Source organism: Pygoscelis adeliae, unplaced genomic scaffold (genome assembly GCF_000699105.1).
Source record: "Pygoscelis adeliae isolate BGI_AS28 unplaced genomic scaffold, ASM69910v1 Scaffold98, whole genome shotgun sequence".
NCBI classification, from domain to species: Eukaryota; Metazoa; Chordata; class Aves; order Sphenisciformes; family Spheniscidae; genus Pygoscelis; species Pygoscelis adeliae.
Window position 1 is genome coordinate 5465782 of NW_008825547.1, and position 16694 is coordinate 5482475.

Below are 16694 nucleotides of genomic sequence, written 5' to 3' on the forward strand. Positions count from 1 at the left end.
AAAACTAGAAAGTCCTTGGCCAGTGTAAGCACTACCTAACAACAACTAAAGCATCGGTGCCTTATCAATTTTGTTCCCATCCTAAATCCAAAACACAGCACTGTACCAGCTACTAGGAAGGAAAGTAACTCTATTCCTGCCGAAACCAGGACAGTGAAAAACTTTTTTTTCTTTTTTAAAGTATTTGCAGTGATGTCTTGAATTCAAGCCAGCAAGGCTGAATTGGATCTTAATTCTAGTACAAGCTTATTCGAGTTACGTTTTTTCCATTTCTATGTAAAATGTTTGTAAAATTTATTATTGGCTTCCCAATCTTATCAGAGGGATACCTAGCAACTCTATTTCAATTTATTAACATTAATGACATGATGCTTAATATATAGGTGTGTATATACTCTTATATACATAGTATAAGTATATATACATACTTATATATATACTTATGTATATTATGTATATAATATATGTATTATATATACATACTTATATATATACTTATGTATATATATACTTATACATAGTATAAGTATATATATACATAGTTATATATACTCTGAATCTAATGCAGGCTGAATGTAGCTAGTGATGCAGTGTGAACCAAATGAAAGCAGAGTACAAGTTCCAAGTCACAATGGCATTAAGCTTTGTGTGTTTTTTTCATAAAGCAGGGAGGAAGTTGAATTTGGAGCAGTAGTTTGGGTTTCTCATGTTGATGTTTCTAATTTTCTGGTGATGTGCACATTTTGCGTTAGTTTTTGTCTTATTTCTGTTCCATATGTAGTTCTAGAGTTACAAGACTTCTAAAAAGAGTTCTGTTTCCTACAGTTGGCCTTGGCAGAGTTATACGAAGATGAAGCTAAAAGGCAGTCATTGTGTCCTGACAAACCAGCAACTACAAAGACGAGTAACACAAAAATATCACAGAGGTAAGACATGCTTTGTACTTCAGAAATGTGTTGAATAGGTACTGTATTAGCTCACAAAACTTTGTCATACTTACTTGATCTCCTCCTTGTATAAAAAGCCATCTACAGCAGTTCATAATCCGTATTGTGAATCCCTGTAATAATGCGAAGACTCTCTGTCTTGTCAGAGTGCTTTTAAAATTTTATTTATTTAGGAGCCTTTGTGCTATATGGTATTCCAAAACACTTTAAACCCACTTCAGCTAAGTTAAGATTAAGATGCTGTAAGTGAAACGCAGTGTTGCTTTTTTTTTACACAGACAGAATTTGGAAATTTGCTGTATTAGAAAAATACTGCAGTTCTTTGCTTCAAAATTCAGCAAATCAGTAGTTTGTGTGAAACTTGGCAAGTGAGCTGCTTTGAGTGTTGTACTTAGGTCAGTACTGTTTAAGTAACTAACCTGAAAAGACAAATAACTCGTTTGAAAAATTTTTAGTAGGTTCATTAGTAGGCTCGTATGGGGTGAGAGAAATAAGAATGGCTTTTTAATGAATTTGTCTGGTTTTGGCAGGTGGAAGGAAAGACATACATTTATGTATAAATCCAAGTTTTGCTGGCCTGCACTGTTTGCAGTTCACATAGCATTTGAAGATACAGTGTAGTTTTAAATTTTTTATAAAGAAATCTTGCCAGTTTTTAATTAATTTTTATTTAAATTGTTTTAAAGAAGTCTTTAAATCATTACTGTCAGTGATGCCATAATAAGTCTTGCATTTGGCTTGTCTTTCAATCGCTGCTGCCAATATGGATCTCTGTTTTAAAGGAGGTTAAGCAGCAGAAAAGTTCTTAGTCACCAGAGCCATGCTTCAAGTGCATCTGCAAATGGAGATCTTCAGGAAGAGGGATTTTAGCACAATATGTGATACTTGGAAAATAATAGGGGTTTTGGTGAGTTTTTTTGTTTGTTTTGGTAAAACCACCTAAGTTGACTAATCAGCTACTTAGAACACAGTTTATAAACAAATAAAGCAAACGGCTCCATTTACCAATGCATATCATGAAGTTACAACTTCCCACTCCAGCTGAAGGAAAGGCTGCAATACGGTATCTTGAATACTTCAGTGTGATAGCTGTAGGCAAACACTTGCTACACTTGCTCTTTGTTGGCACTCATACTGGACTCTGTCTGAGAAAGACAAGATGGGTGCGATTTGCATGATATCCAAAATGAGATTTTTTTTTTTAGTAGATCTCAGTTTGCTCTCAGATGAGCAGTGTATTAATTACAAGGAAACATAGTGCTGCTCTTGAAGTCATCTGCTCGGCTTGCCTTCCACAATTGCAGGTATAGAAGAACGTCTCTGGGCCCTGCTGGAACAAACGCCATATTATATATGCTGTCATGTTGTGTAAGCTCCTTTAAGAAACTTAAGACTATTGGCACAAAAATACAAGCCCCACAAAACCTACAATGCGACAAAGGAAGAAAATAGAAGAGATTAAAGTCTTTCAAGTGCCCATGACCTAAGTCCCTAACAACACGGGTTTTTTTCTGAGAAAGTAATAAGAAGCAGATCCTTCACTGGGATATAGAATTACATTGTTTTATCAACACTGATACTTAAAAAAGCGATGGCCTGCTCTGATACGCTTTGATTTCAAAGGTAATCAGACAAATTGCATAAATCTGAACTAGTGATCTGCAATTACTCATGTAGCAGATTGTAGGTATGTTCTTATCCCATGGGAGTTGGCTACCTCATATACATCTTACATTAATGAATTTTATTATCAAGTACTACAGGATAAGAGCATATATCTGTACAGCTTTTCCTGGCATTTTGCAAGCTAACAACCCTAGCTTGTCCCGTGGTAGCTTATCGATCTGTCCCTATCATAAAACAGAATCTGATTTCTGCATTTTAGTCGTCTTTTGAAAGTCTTTGCAATGTTGCCATTTAACGTCTTTTTCAAATTGTGTAAAATAGAAGTAAGAACTACTACTTTTTAGTTTCTGGGATCCTCATAGACAGGGACTCCAGGACATCAAAGAAAGCCAGTGTTGACTTCACTAGGCAACTTACCTCTTGACAAAAATAGCTAAAATGTGGAAAGAATATGAAGTATAATTAATTCTGGTAAGCTTGATTCTGAAACAGCTGTTGAGCTTGCATATTACCTGTGTTATCTGTGGGACCACCAGTGGCGTAAAGCAGAATTCTGCATAACCCACGCTAGAATAGAATAGTTCAGTTGGAAGGGACCTACAACGATCATCTAGTCCAACTGTTATTGCAAAATGACTCTGCTGTACACGTGCCCTTTCCTGCTTATTCACTGAGAAGCATTCATGGCTCTGTACTTTGGCAAAAAAAAAGTGTGGTGAGAACAATAAAAACCCCAACAACTTGATATCATTAGTTTTTGAAAAATAAGTAGTTTCGGAAGTTAGATATGAAGTTCATAGTGAAGTGTATGTACCAGTTCATCTTCAAACTTTTTCTTTTATTCTCTTGGCAGTCTTAAAATTGATTCTCTTAGAAGGTTGAGAAAACCAGAGAGAAGCATGAGCGATGACAAAGAAAACCAAAGGTATTTTTAAAACAAAAAAATTCATTTAACAATTGTGAAAGTAATTGGGGGTTTTTGTGACATTCACACTTTGCTCCCCTCTGTTTTTCAAAATGCATGAGCTAAGTCTATCCTGCAAAGAGCTAGTAACTACAGAGATGTTATGTGACTTATTAGAGTGTTAGCTGTGCGCTGCTGTAGTAAAACTATATTTAGCAGAATCAGCCTGTAGTAATTCAGGACCTGTAGATGCCTTAACACATGTCTGTATGGATGTAAAGGTTGTAACTTACACTTGAACTCAAAAGCTTTTTTGCCTTTTCTCAAATATCCTGAATTGTTCTGTGTATCCATTGCTCAAATATTTGAGTACTTCCATTCTTTCTTGAATACAAATTCCAGTGAGAATTCTTGTTTCATCTCCTTACCACTATCATTCTTTTAAATCTAATAATTAAAGATTTTCCATATAAATAGCAATTGGGATAATAAATACAGATTTATATATAAAGGAGAGATGATACTAAGGGATTGCCAGTTGTGTGGCGTCATAAAAGCAGTATTATTGTATAGCACCTTCATACCCACTGCTGGTTTTGGGTAATTGTAAAATATGGTGGAATCAACAGCATTTTGAAGTCATTGACCTGAGAGGCAGTTTCATATGAATTAATTGTTTTGCCTTGTCCCAAGTGGTTAAGTGAAAAAGTTAAGGAAAGTAGAAAGCGCTTACTTTATTAGTTATTAACACTTTCTGTAATCAAAGACAAAACACTCTCAGGTTTGCCAGGTTTTGTATTTATATACAGATTTTTTTTTTTTTTACAGAATCTATTCCATTGGTATTTAGAGATGTATAGCACCTTCCTCAAGATAATCCTCAAGGAATATCTTGATCTTCATAATCAGATACAGTTTTGAACAGAATTATTTGTAGTTTAACCTTTTATCTTCAAGAGCTAGAAATGGGGCTGTATTGAAGAAAAAGAACAGAAATTAGCTTTCACAGCAGTTTCTGCAGATTTTAAAATGCCTTGAAAGGTTAATTAAATTTATTAAAAACTTTCCATTTCTGATATTTGCAGGAATGGAAGTACACTAGATCTTTAAATTAAAAAATCAAATGATGGCACTGTTCATGTTTCCCAACGACAGTTTTACGCTTGTTCTGCCACGGCCGTGTTAGTTGTGAATCTGTATTCTAACCAGCCCAGGCACAGTCCTGTGCACAGGACACCCCTGAGGAAATTGGTCTTTCTGGGAGCAGGCAACATCCACATAAGATGAGGTGTATAAAGCCATGGCTGCATCAGGACTGCATTCACTTAAACGTATGGCCTTGGCCTTTGGGATCTGATCCAGAAGGCACCTTGGTGGTTTTGTTAGTGAAATGTCTTTCTTTGGAGTAGTGCTGCTTGGATTGCTGGGAAGGTCAGAACCAAGTGGAACGTTTCTGTGATCAGAATGAAAAGGTTTTGTACCAAATTTGGCTCTTTGTTAGTTAATTTTTTTCTCTTGATGGGAGGAGGAAAATTATACTTGTCATTTAAAGTGTTGTTGCTTATGAACATTACTATTCTAAAGATTTTATTCAGGTGACTCAGAATATAGAGGATTACAGATTTCTGGGGCTTCTAATAATCCAAGTAAAATTGTTGCTGAACTCTTCAAGGAGGCAAAAGAACATGGGGCTGTCCCGTTAGATGAAGCCTCAAGAGCATCTGGTGATTTCAGTAAAGCTAAGGTAAAAGTTAAAAGATATTTTGATCTCCATTTACATTAGTCTTTCTGAAACTTACCTAACCACATGAAAACAAATAGGCTTTTTTGTGGTTTGCAGACAGCAGAGGATTTCATGAACACAGTTGTGTGTTATCTGTGCTCAAATAGCGTGCTCTAGAAAATAAAGTGGGGAGGAACCACACAATTTCAGGGGAAATCATTAGAAATCAACCTGAACTGGAATTATTTGCTTTATTTTTAATTAAAATTGATTAAAAAAAACCCTACAAAAACTGCAGTTGCATCCCAATCAAAATCCCTTATCTGTTGAATTACTAATGTTTGAAAAAGCGTACAGATTAGAAACTGAAATGCATCACCTAAAACCTGCTTAGTCTGATCATGGTTACTAGGTATAATTTTCCATTTAGAAAATGTACAAGTTAGAACAGTGTATTGGCTTTTTATCACAGAAACAAGCTTGCTAATGCTTTTATTTGCACCTAAGTAAGAATCTTAATAAACTGTTTCAGATATTTATTTCAGTAAGCTTTTCTATGTAATTTTTTTCCAGTCATTTTCTGGTGGTGGATATAGGTTGGGTGACTCATCACAAAAGCACTCTGAATACATATATGGAGAAAATCAAGATGTAAGTAAAATTCTGAATAGCAGGGAACAGAATCTCCAACAGATGTCTGCTTAATCATGTTCACAGCTTGAAATGCCAGTATTACTGTAACTATGTCTATGAGGAAAAACTAATATCTAAACATTAGACATGTGTTAAGTAGAAATTGTTAAAGTGAAAGTGTCCACAGAGGACAGATGTTCATGGGATACCCCTAAAGCCTCCATTGTCGAATTTTCTGACATCAATTACTTTGAAATTCGTAGCAAACATTCCTTTCAGTTACTTTCCTCCAGCTGTTGTTCTACATTCTCTTAGCTGTGCTAACATTTTAATCCTCTTAAGTTAGGAATTGTTTCTTCTTGTGGCTTGCAAAGTAGCCAATCTCAAACTGGAGGGCATGGATGTATTCCAGGAATGGTGAAGCAGCAGGTTAGAGGCCTTCTAACACTTCTCTCACTACACAGTCACTGTATATCATCTGTTATGTCATGGATAGCAAATTGAGAGATTCTTTTTCCCCGAGTGTAAAAGTGGTCTTGAAGTAGATAGTAGTCTATAACTATTATTTGCTTTTCTAAAGGAGTCTAAGAATGATAGTTACAGTGCAGTGCTCTGTTATTCTTTTGTCATTTGATCTTGTTTGTGGTCTGCTACAAAATCCATTAAGTAGAAATCAAAAAATCTATAATTAATTTGTATGAAATTGAAATACCTCATTTGTCTATCTTCACTTTTTTTTTTATTTCACCATTTTTGCTGCATAGGTTCAAATTTTGCTGAAACTATGGAGGAACGGCTTCAGTTTAGATGATGGCGAGTTGAGATCCTATTCAGACCCAACAAATGCTCAGTTTCTTGAGTCTGTTAAAAGAGGGTAAGTTATGATGGCAACTTTTTTAAGGTATGTCTTTCAAGCAAAGTGAAGAAAAACGCTTTCTCCACGTGTTTGTAATTATTAAAAGCTTCAGGCTTCTTCTCTGCCTGCACCCATAAAATGTGTTCTGTATTTGTCATCAGATGCATGGGGCATGTAAAAATTTGGAACACTTTGGTTCCTTCTGGTGGTTCAACTCTGAATGCTACTTGCTACAGACAGCTGTTAGTTTCACATTTTTGTTAGTGCATTCTAGGTTTTGGCTGTCAGTACGTTCTACGTTTTGACTGTCAGATCACTGATTTTTTTTATTCCTTTTAGTTTTTCATTTTATCTATTATTTTGGGATGAAATCAATTCATAAAACAATTGGGCATCTATGACTTTTAAAGTAAACATACAATAGTGTCTACTCATACTGTACTATGTAAGGTTTTTGTGTAATTTTGTATTGCAGTTCAGAAAGTAATCGGGAAACTTTTATTTTTGTAATTAAGGGAAATTCCTGTGGAACTGCAGCGACTTGTTCACGGTGGCCAGGTTAATTTGGATATGGAAGACCACCAAGAACAGGAATATGTGAAGCCTAGACTGCGATTCAAAGCTTTCAGTGGAGAAGGGCAAAAACTTGGAAGGTAAAAAACACTAGGTTTTCTGTTGTGTGTTCATATGCTATTTCCAAAGTGGATTTAATCAGTTAGGAGACTGTTAGAGAAGCTAATCAGGTGACAAAAGCAATATGAAATTATTCTGTGTCACAAGTCTCAGCCCTGATTTCACAGAGTCACCAGGAATCATGGAAGTTTATATATAATCTTAGGACTGAGACTTAACTTTTTTTTATGTCCTGGAACTGCTCATAGATTTGCTAGATACTTTGTGCTTTGTTGTGACTATGCGATTTCTCTGCCTGTTCTTGCATGTAATTTTGCCTATAATTTTTTTTAACTTCAGTTGTGTTTAAAATGGGAGCAAAGGAAGCTGAAAGGTGTTTAGCACTGTACAAACTTCATGAGAAAAATCTGTCTGGATAGAGGGAGCAGACCCAAGTAACTGTTCCCTATTTAGTGAGGAACAGGCAGAACTTAGTCATAATGTGATACTGGCCAGTAAGGACATACTCTGCTCTGGCTTAGCTGCAGTACATGTTGTCTTTTACTGCTAGAATCATCACAAAGGGAATAGGAGATGCTTTTGCAACAATATGGCTGATGCTTGACTTAATGCAGATGGAAAGTATTTTTGTATGGGAGCAACTCAGCTATTTTTTCTGAAATGAAGCAGCAGAAATACTATCTTGAAATATAACCTTGTAAAGAGTCACTCATTATTATACAAGGCAAGACTGTTAGCTTTAAGAAAGAGAAATAATTTGATAAACTGTTTTTTTAATTTGATCCAAAATAAATGAGCAATAAGTTGTATCAAAATCTCTCAACTTCTACTAGGATTTGGTTAAAACTTCAAATGATGCTGCAAAGAATCTATAGTAGGAGCTGTTTTTTTAAAGTCAACAAACCAGAGAAATTGTACGTGCTCCCCTAGATGAAATAATGCTGCGAAGCCTGGATTGTGGGAGAGGAGGCACTCAACTTTTAACCTCTGACTGGAGCACCCACTTCCTCCAATTCTAGTGTCATCTCCAACTACAGTATAAAATTCATAAATGTAGTTAAAAAAAAAGAAATTTAATGATTTAGAAAAGCTTATACCTAGTTCTGTTTCATTTGCTGTTCCGGTGCAAGAGAAGGTTGATGCTGTTAAAGCTCTAACATGCATAATTCAATTGAACTGATGCATAATGTGCCAAAATTCATTCCTGTGACTGAACATTTCGGACTACTTTGTCCAAAAGTGCATAATCTCTGTTCAGCTTAAGCCAGTCAGTAAGACTAAACAGTAATGTGGCCTCAACTCTGCCAGTCATCAGCCTTTTCACATAACAGCTATAGGCTTTATAGCATCTTTTCCAGCTGACTTGATATTAGCTGTTGAATTGTAAATAATTCTAGGTTTCTGTTCATGATTGCATTTATTCATTTAATATGTTGTTTGGTTGCCAAAAAAAGGTATTACTGGTGTGCATCTGCAAGTAATATAATTCAATAAATGATCCTTAGCTGTTTCCGATCTATATTTCATCTCTTTAAAAAAGAAGTGTGCTCAGTAAAACTGAGGTGGTTAAGTTCTGGTAGGAGTGACATAGGGAACAATTGTATATAATAACTTCTTCACTTGAGCACTTGCTCAGATGATTAAAGAAAATAGGTGGGGAAGAGAGGAGGTTCTATATAAGAAAATGTGCACACCTGTTGTGTGGCATTTTTGTTTGTTTTGGTAGTTTATGAAGTCTCAGGTATGTAAGCAATGAAGGGAGTAGCCAAATGGTTATCTCCAATCAGATGGATATTACTTTTAGACTAAATGTAAAAAATTCCAAGCTTACTATGTGGTGATATCAATTACCTGTCAGTATCATTTGTGCTCTAAAAGGGTGGTGGATGCCCAGAATCATGAAGTAGTGCTCCCGAAAGCAATTACTAAAGCAGTTTGGGTCAGTTTAATGCAGTATAATGGTGCATGATTATTTTTTAATATAGTCCATGAGGTACAATATATAAATCTTAGTATCATTTCATGCTCTGTAAGCGTAAACAAAGATGGTTTTGTTGGTACTTGATTACCTATTTAAAATCATGCAAATGCAATGATATGCACAGTTATAAGAAAAAGAAATATGAAATATTGCAATCATTGAGAAACTACAAAAGTATTATTTGTGTCTCTATTTAAAAAGCTGTATTTATACTTAGTTCAGATAACTTTGAGAGGATTTTCATTGCTCATTTGTACTAGCTATACATGGTAGTCATTCAATGAAAAAGACAATTGAAACATCATTCAGTTCTGGTTTGACTTCATTAATAACATCTGCTTTATTTTTTTCAATCCTCTAGCCTTACACCTGAAATAGTCAGCACACCTTCTTCCCCAGAGGAGGAGGAGAAATCCATTCTTAATGCGCCTGTTCTGATTGATGATTCCATGCCAGCAACTAAAATTCAAATTAGATTAGCAGATGGAAGCCGGTTAATACAAAGATTTAATCAAACACACAGGTAAATTGATTCTGCATCAATGCAGGTAACCATAACTATTTTGATAAGTTTGTGTTTTGTCATTAAACGAATATCACGAAGACAGCAAAAAGGCGAAGAATACAGCTCCACTGAAATGTTAGAGCTCTGTGTCATTTTCATAACACAGGTGTACTGATAAACTGGCTATCAAAGCAAAATTCTGTAGTTGGAAACACAAGATATTTGATAACTGCAAAGTCAAACTTTCATGACCAGTTATGTCCTGTGATTTGTAAGGACACGGTACCAGCCATAACTGTTCTCAGGGCAACTGAAATCTGGACAACCTCGCTATGTAGTCATCCCAACCCTGGGTCCTTCTTGGGAGGAGCATGTGGTTGACTCGGATGACCCTGTGAAGGCATTTTATTGCAAGGTGTTTTGGAGTATAGTCTGAATTGGAATATAGTCCACACTACAGGCAGAGAGATGCTTTGGCCCATAATCAAGAACTCCGGCTTTCTACCTTGTTATACTTGAGACTATGACTAAGCATGATATGGGTTATAAGCGTAGACTGCAGCCCATATGCAGAAGGGTGTATATATGTATAGTACTCATTTGCAATTCTGGCATGTAGGCTGGACATATTATTGAGAGCCCACCTTTGTTTTGTTTTGGATGGTCATCTCCTAGGAACTGGCAGCGTGTGAACTTGATGGGTTTTTTAGATCTGTTAGTTTGCCAATTAGAGCTTGCCATCGGTTTTATTAACATTGTTGGGGTATTGCCACAAATGGTGTTGGCCAACCCCGTTTATTTGCCTAAAAGGCTGTGTTACTGCAAGGTTCTGCAAAGCTCTACTTTGCATTGCATGGCTGAGAGAACTTTGGGCAGAGGGCGGTAGTTCCACCCATGCTTCACAGCAAGCAGGGTTCAAATCAGCCCTGGTCTGAAATCTGCACCATTGTGTTAGAACGCAGCTGAAACTGAGCTTGAAGCCTGCTTGGAGGTGGTCCTAACATGGACCCAATTCCATGTTAATATTGTTACATGGAGAGTTCACCTGTTTCCTTTTTTTCCTTCTGGGTCAGAATAAGGGTAGAGCCAATGGGCAGCTTTCTTCACCTGACAACACACACAGACCACAATGAGGCAATTTTAGCTGAGATGGCAATAGGGAGGAAGATACAGCAATAATTGCCCGTATTTTAGCAGACCTGATAGTACAGGCTCAGATCCTTTCCTCACAGCACCTGCTGGAAAAGTGACTTAGATAAACAGTAGGGCTCATCAGGAGCCTCTGTAGCCATGGTGTGTTTTCTTTTGCCTGCATGAAAGAGTAGAAATGGTGAACTTCCCAGTAACATCTGTAACCAAGGGTGTGTTGACAGAAGCTTATTTTAATCATCATTAACTTTCTCTTGGATGTGGATCTCTTTAGTTATCCTTGCCATACGTATGATCAAGATCAGCTACTAAAGTGCATTGCTTGTGTCATAAGCCTTGAAGACTGATAGAAAGTTGAAGTCCCTGCTTATTTGGCTACAGTAAATCTGCCTACTTATTAGTTACAATAGATCTTCAAAGATTTATTCTCAGCTTACTGTCTTAGGTGAGAAATCTCAAATTTCAGTTTTACCTCTAAAATCTTATTTATTTTTCATCCATGTCTTACAAAACTAAATTGTTCTTGTTATACTGTTGATGTGATTGTTTTATGAACTGTTATTCAGAAATTCAATGCCAAGTGAAAGTAGGAGAAACCTCTTGCTATTAATAATTCCCCTCTGCTTTCTCATGACTGTCACCATATATTTTAAGATTCCTCCTTCCATTAATAATTTAGCCTTTTTGGAATATACTAATTAATAGTGAAATTTTTGGCAGCTGGTGTTAGTTACTTGACTTTCTATGCTAAGTATCAGTTTGTAATATACTTCGATGTTACAAATTTTATTTCTGTTATTTGAGAAGACAAGCAACAATAATTTTAATTTTTCAGGTTTTGTATGCAAGAAGCAAAAAATTCTAGGCCACAACCATTAGTCATCTGGATCAAATGGAAATGTAAACCCAATAAGATACATTAAATGGTTTAGTCTGTTAGAAGGTTTTGTGTTCTCTGATCATCTTAATGTTCAGAAATTTATGTCAAAATGGAATCATACATAGTTTTCATGTCCATATCCTTTCCACAGGATTAAGGATATTCGAGATTTCATTATCCAGTCCCGTCCAGCATTTGCAACAACTGATTTTGTTCTTGTGACTACCTTTCCAAATAAAGAGCTAACAGATGAAAGCCTGACACTACAAGAAGCAGATATTCTTAACACTGTGATTCTTCAGCAATTAAAGTAATCTTACAGTTGTTGGTACAGTATAGGGAGCGTGCTGTATTGTCATACAATATGTTTCCAACAGATGAAAAAAAGGAAAGATCAGTGTCTTTTTATTCCCCCACTTTCGCGGATCAGATTTTTGGCTTTCATGTCTTCCAGCTATAGCATATCTAACTTTTTTATTTTAATTTCTCAACATTGTTCAACCTTTTTTCAGTGTTAAAATTAAGCTTCCCTATGTTAGTATGTTTCGAAACACATCCTGTACTAAATGTGAAATGAGCTACGACTTTATGACTCCTCGTTATTTTGAGGGGGGTGGGGCGAGAAGCATTTTTCTGAGGGGACAGATACCAACTGTATCTTTCATACAGTTGGTAAGATTTGCACTATGGAAATGTTTTATGCTGCATTGACAAACAGCCATTTGAAAACTTAGCCTGTAGGTTATGTTTACCTTCCAAGCTGTATTAATATTAAGGTGTTCTGTTTAATAGGTTGACAGATAATTAATGCCCTAATATAATTTTTGTATATTCTGTTTGTAGTGTTTCATGGTGCAGTATAATATTTATATTCTAGTTTTTATGTAATCTTCCCTGTATCGTTGCTCATATGAGTGAATCAGTTCAGGAGATGCAAACCTCAGCTATTGCAGGCTATAATAGATTGTTCTCATTTGTGTTCTAGTTGTTCTACTTGTGGTGAAAATAAGTATGAATTTTTTTCTTCTTGAAGTTAGAGAAATGGGAGAGACCACTGTCATCTGGAGTAATGCTGTGATTTAGATTTTGTGAGAGTAGGCCTGTGGTCACTTTGAACCTGAATATGCAGTTGAACCCTGTGCAGCTACATGATTCTTCACATGAACGGTTACGTAAATAATCCCAAACAAAGAACACCGAGGTGCACAAACACAGAACTCATTTATGCTGTCACTTGCATGCACAAAAGTAGACATGTTAATTGGTCATGTATTTTTGACCTGAATTTCAGGTCTTTATATTTGGAATTTTGGCCAAAGGCATTTTGTAATATTCGGTGGGGATTTGGTTGTGCAGCTTTCGCTATACTTGTTTGGAAGCTGTATAATTGAACCCCTTAATCTTTGAAATTATATATTTTTTCAAATAACTTGGCCCTACAGTGCAGTATGCAGGTAGGAGTCTTATGTTGTGGGCAAACTGGCTGCTGTGCTTTAGTAGTATGCAGTTTTATAGTATTTGTGGCTTTATATCAGATGAGTGGATCACACTCTGAAGGAGGGTAAATGGGCTGTATCTCTTGTACCGATATACGTGTTAAGAATGCTGTTTTCACTGATTATTTTATTCTGAAAATATCAATTTATTTATGCTAAGCTTATAATTGCTCAGTATATTTGATTAATCTTACTTTTTTTACCTCAAAGTAGATATTTGAGTAAATTCTAAACGTGTAATTGTATCTGAAGTATTTTGTTTTGTAATCTGAATATTTGCATGATGTTAATCATAATTCATTTCACGTGCTAAGTAATTAAAGTTTTAAGCTAAAAAGACCATAGGCAACACTTCTTGTTTTCTTCCTAATTTATGTTGTGATGAAGCGGCGATTGTGTTGCATGCCAAATATCTAAGCCTAAGTGGAAAGGAGTGGACACTTACTATGCTTATATTTTATATACTAACACTTCTCTGTATAAATGCAAGGCCAAAGCCAGTATTGTGATATCCATCTTGGGCAATCTGTGGTTTGGGCATATTTCAGTTCAGAATATAGGTAAAGTTACATTGCTTATTACTTCTGAAGACCATTATTAATTAAACACTGATGCATGAAGGATGGTGGTTAAGTAAATTATATTTTTTCCTCTTATTATGCCAAAAGCCACAACTGCATATTATCGCAATCTCTTTGTTTCAAATAGCTGGTAAATTTTAGTGTTTGGTAGTAGCTGACAGTAACTGGGCGTCCCAGTAGTTGGTATTATTTTGTCAAGCACTAAGAAAATGTATCAGTGTTCGTGTTTAAGTAATTCACTGCTTCTCAGTACTTTAAAACTATAGAATCTTCTGTCTCATAATTTTATGTGGTACCTTTTATTAACATGAAATTCTCACTCTTGTAGCTAACATCTTGGCATTTTTGGCACAAAACAGTTCTTTGAAATGCAATCCTGTGTGGATATGCAGTTAAGGCTGGCCACAAGGGAGAAGGGAGGCTGAAACAAGGGAGAAGGAACTTGGTAGAGAATGATGATCTTTCCCTCACAGCAGGGCCACTGAGCTTCTTGGGAATTCCTCTTGGCTTCAGTGAAATACAGGCAGTAATCCTGTCCCTTGTAGGCAGCTTGTGAAAGGCTCAGGCTTCACCTCTGCTTGTCTTTCCCAGAAATTCTTTATCACACAAGTGCCAAATAATGCAAAACCGAATGTTTTCTCTTAAGAAAATCTCTGGACCTGAATACTTGTGCTTTTTTTTTTTTTTTTTTTGGACACTACTCCCATCTTTGTAATCATTTTTTCTGGGTAAACACAGTCAGGCTTCTTAGTTTTTGGGGTTTTAGTTTTTTTCAGCAGCGCATGGAGATGTTTGTAAACATTCTGCTTTAATCTGACTACTGGACACACCTGCACAACTAGCATACATTAACAGCTATATCATGTTGTTCTCTCTCTTTGGTGAAAAATCTGTCTATTATTAAATGAACCAAGGACAAACATGCAAGCACTCAGAGGTGCTATTACTAGCTCCCTGCATAGTTGCCTGCACTGAGCTAAAGCGCCCATGATCTTTAAATTGTATTATTCTGTGCAGGGAGAATAGACTGAGAGATGCACCTTCCCCTTGCTCAGGCTGTTTAAGCCTGACAGGCCTCGGCGTAGGCATGTGCTGTTCTACGGGTAGATAAGACAGTGAGCAGCAAGAGTCTGGAATAATAAAAATTTAATTCACGGCACACCAAAAGCGGTAAGCTTGTGGTGTTTCTATGGGATGGATATAGTTGGAATGGGTTCCTGAAGGGAAAGTAAGACTGGTACTATTTAGCTGCTCATCAATTATTTGAAAATAAACTTTGAAAATCCAAAGATTAATGCAATGAGAAACAACAGTAGGCAGCAACGGTGGTGAACATTTAGTGAACTGTAGCGATCGGATCAACTGCATCCTTAATACAGCCGAATGTCAAGTTACGAGTCTGGAACCAACTGTGAAAGACACTAGCAGCCTGGAAAGGAGTTGAATGACAGTAGGAAAACAATGCAGCAGAACTGTTTACACCCCTTTGAGGTTTACAGAGTTGACTTTGTGACGGGGAAATTATTTTAATGTGTGTGTGTGTGTTATTGGTGAGTGTGATGCTGTTTATGCTGCTGGTCCTGCTTCTGGAACTTTAGAGATGGGGCCAGAAACAAAACATCAGTGGAAGTGCTGAATTAAATACCTTATCTTAAAAGAGCTCAAAACAGGTAGCTTATCAGGAAGAAAAGAGAGAGACAAGGTGATTTAAAGTGGGCAGTTACTTCACAGGTGGGGAAAAAGTATTATAGGGCTGTTTGGTAGAGAAAAGCATAACAAGAATACGAAGCTTGTACAAAGCTGGAAACTCAGTTCAGGTATTTTCAAAGTGAAATTAAAACACATTTTTCAATAGTTGAACTACTGGAATGAACCAACCTTGAAAATCAACTTCTCTATCTTCTGGTTTTTTGTTTAATTCTCATTGTTATGCTGGCTTTCTCTAAGATTTGTTTTAATTAAACCAAATTTATTTGGGTTTTCCTACTGAGACAACAAGGTAAAATAAGATAGCTTGGTTTTTGGAGCAATTTACTTTGCCTTTTTCTAGTCATACTTAGAATTAATAAATTCTGCTGTATGTTTCATATTTAAAGGCTGGAAACGTCCAGTACCTCACTGCATCTTCAATATTTTCATTACAGACATTCCAAAAAAAGTCTGCTGAACAGATGATTAGCAGAACTCAGATTACAGACCAGAACTCACCTTTTACACTTCTTACTTGCAACTCTCCTCCTTTAGTAACGTCCTTGTTCTGTCCGTAATTGAAGAGCTCTGCAGCAGCACGTCTGTTAAAGGACAGAAACTAAATTTAAAAAGTTTTCCATCTAAAGCTGTGAAGCGGGGAGGGTATCTGGTTCTTGTCTGTTTGCTGGGAGCTGTCTGCTCGAGTGAAATACGTGATCTGTAAGCTATGTATTCAGGCTCTTTTTCTGGGGTATGAGAAGATAGATGTCTTATGCCAAACTGCATTAAGGTAAACTGAGCGAGACATTCTTAACTGTGGAATAAAAAAAAAAATCCTTTGGGGAATTATTCTGGAAGAGCTACTATTTTACATTTATAAATCTACCTCAGTCCAAATTAATTTGGTGAGATCTTAGACCATTTAAATACTAATGAGCAAGTACTTCCAAATGGGAATACCCAGGAGTCATTTTTCTTATATAATGTTTTTAGCTGAAGTTTGAATTGAAGGAATTACTTATGCAGGGCTGTGAACTTATTTATTTCATGGAATTCTTAGTGTCTTACTAGGTGCTGATATAAAAATTTTG

The 16694-nt window shown here is 36.2% G+C and overlaps 1 protein-coding gene across 1 annotated transcript in view; it reads left to right on the top strand.

The window, feature by feature from the left end:
• UBXN2B (UBX domain protein 2B) overlaps positions 1-13662 on the top strand; it is a 21199-nt gene extending 7537 nt beyond the window's left edge. Inside the window, exons 2-9 of the mRNA XM_009332107.1 lie at positions 826-926; positions 3427-3498; positions 5062-5221; positions 5774-5851; positions 6598-6707; positions 7205-7342; positions 9665-9826; positions 11989-13662. Coding sequence (XP_009330382.1) covers positions 826-926; positions 3427-3498; positions 5062-5221; positions 5774-5851; positions 6598-6707; positions 7205-7342; positions 9665-9826; positions 11989-12151 — 984 coding nt within the window. The 3' untranslated portion in view covers positions 12152-13662. The remainder of the gene's footprint in view (positions 1-825; positions 927-3426; positions 3499-5061; positions 5222-5773; positions 5852-6597; positions 6708-7204; positions 7343-9664; positions 9827-11988) is intronic.
• The last annotated feature ends 3032 nt before the right edge of the window (positions 13663-16694 follow it).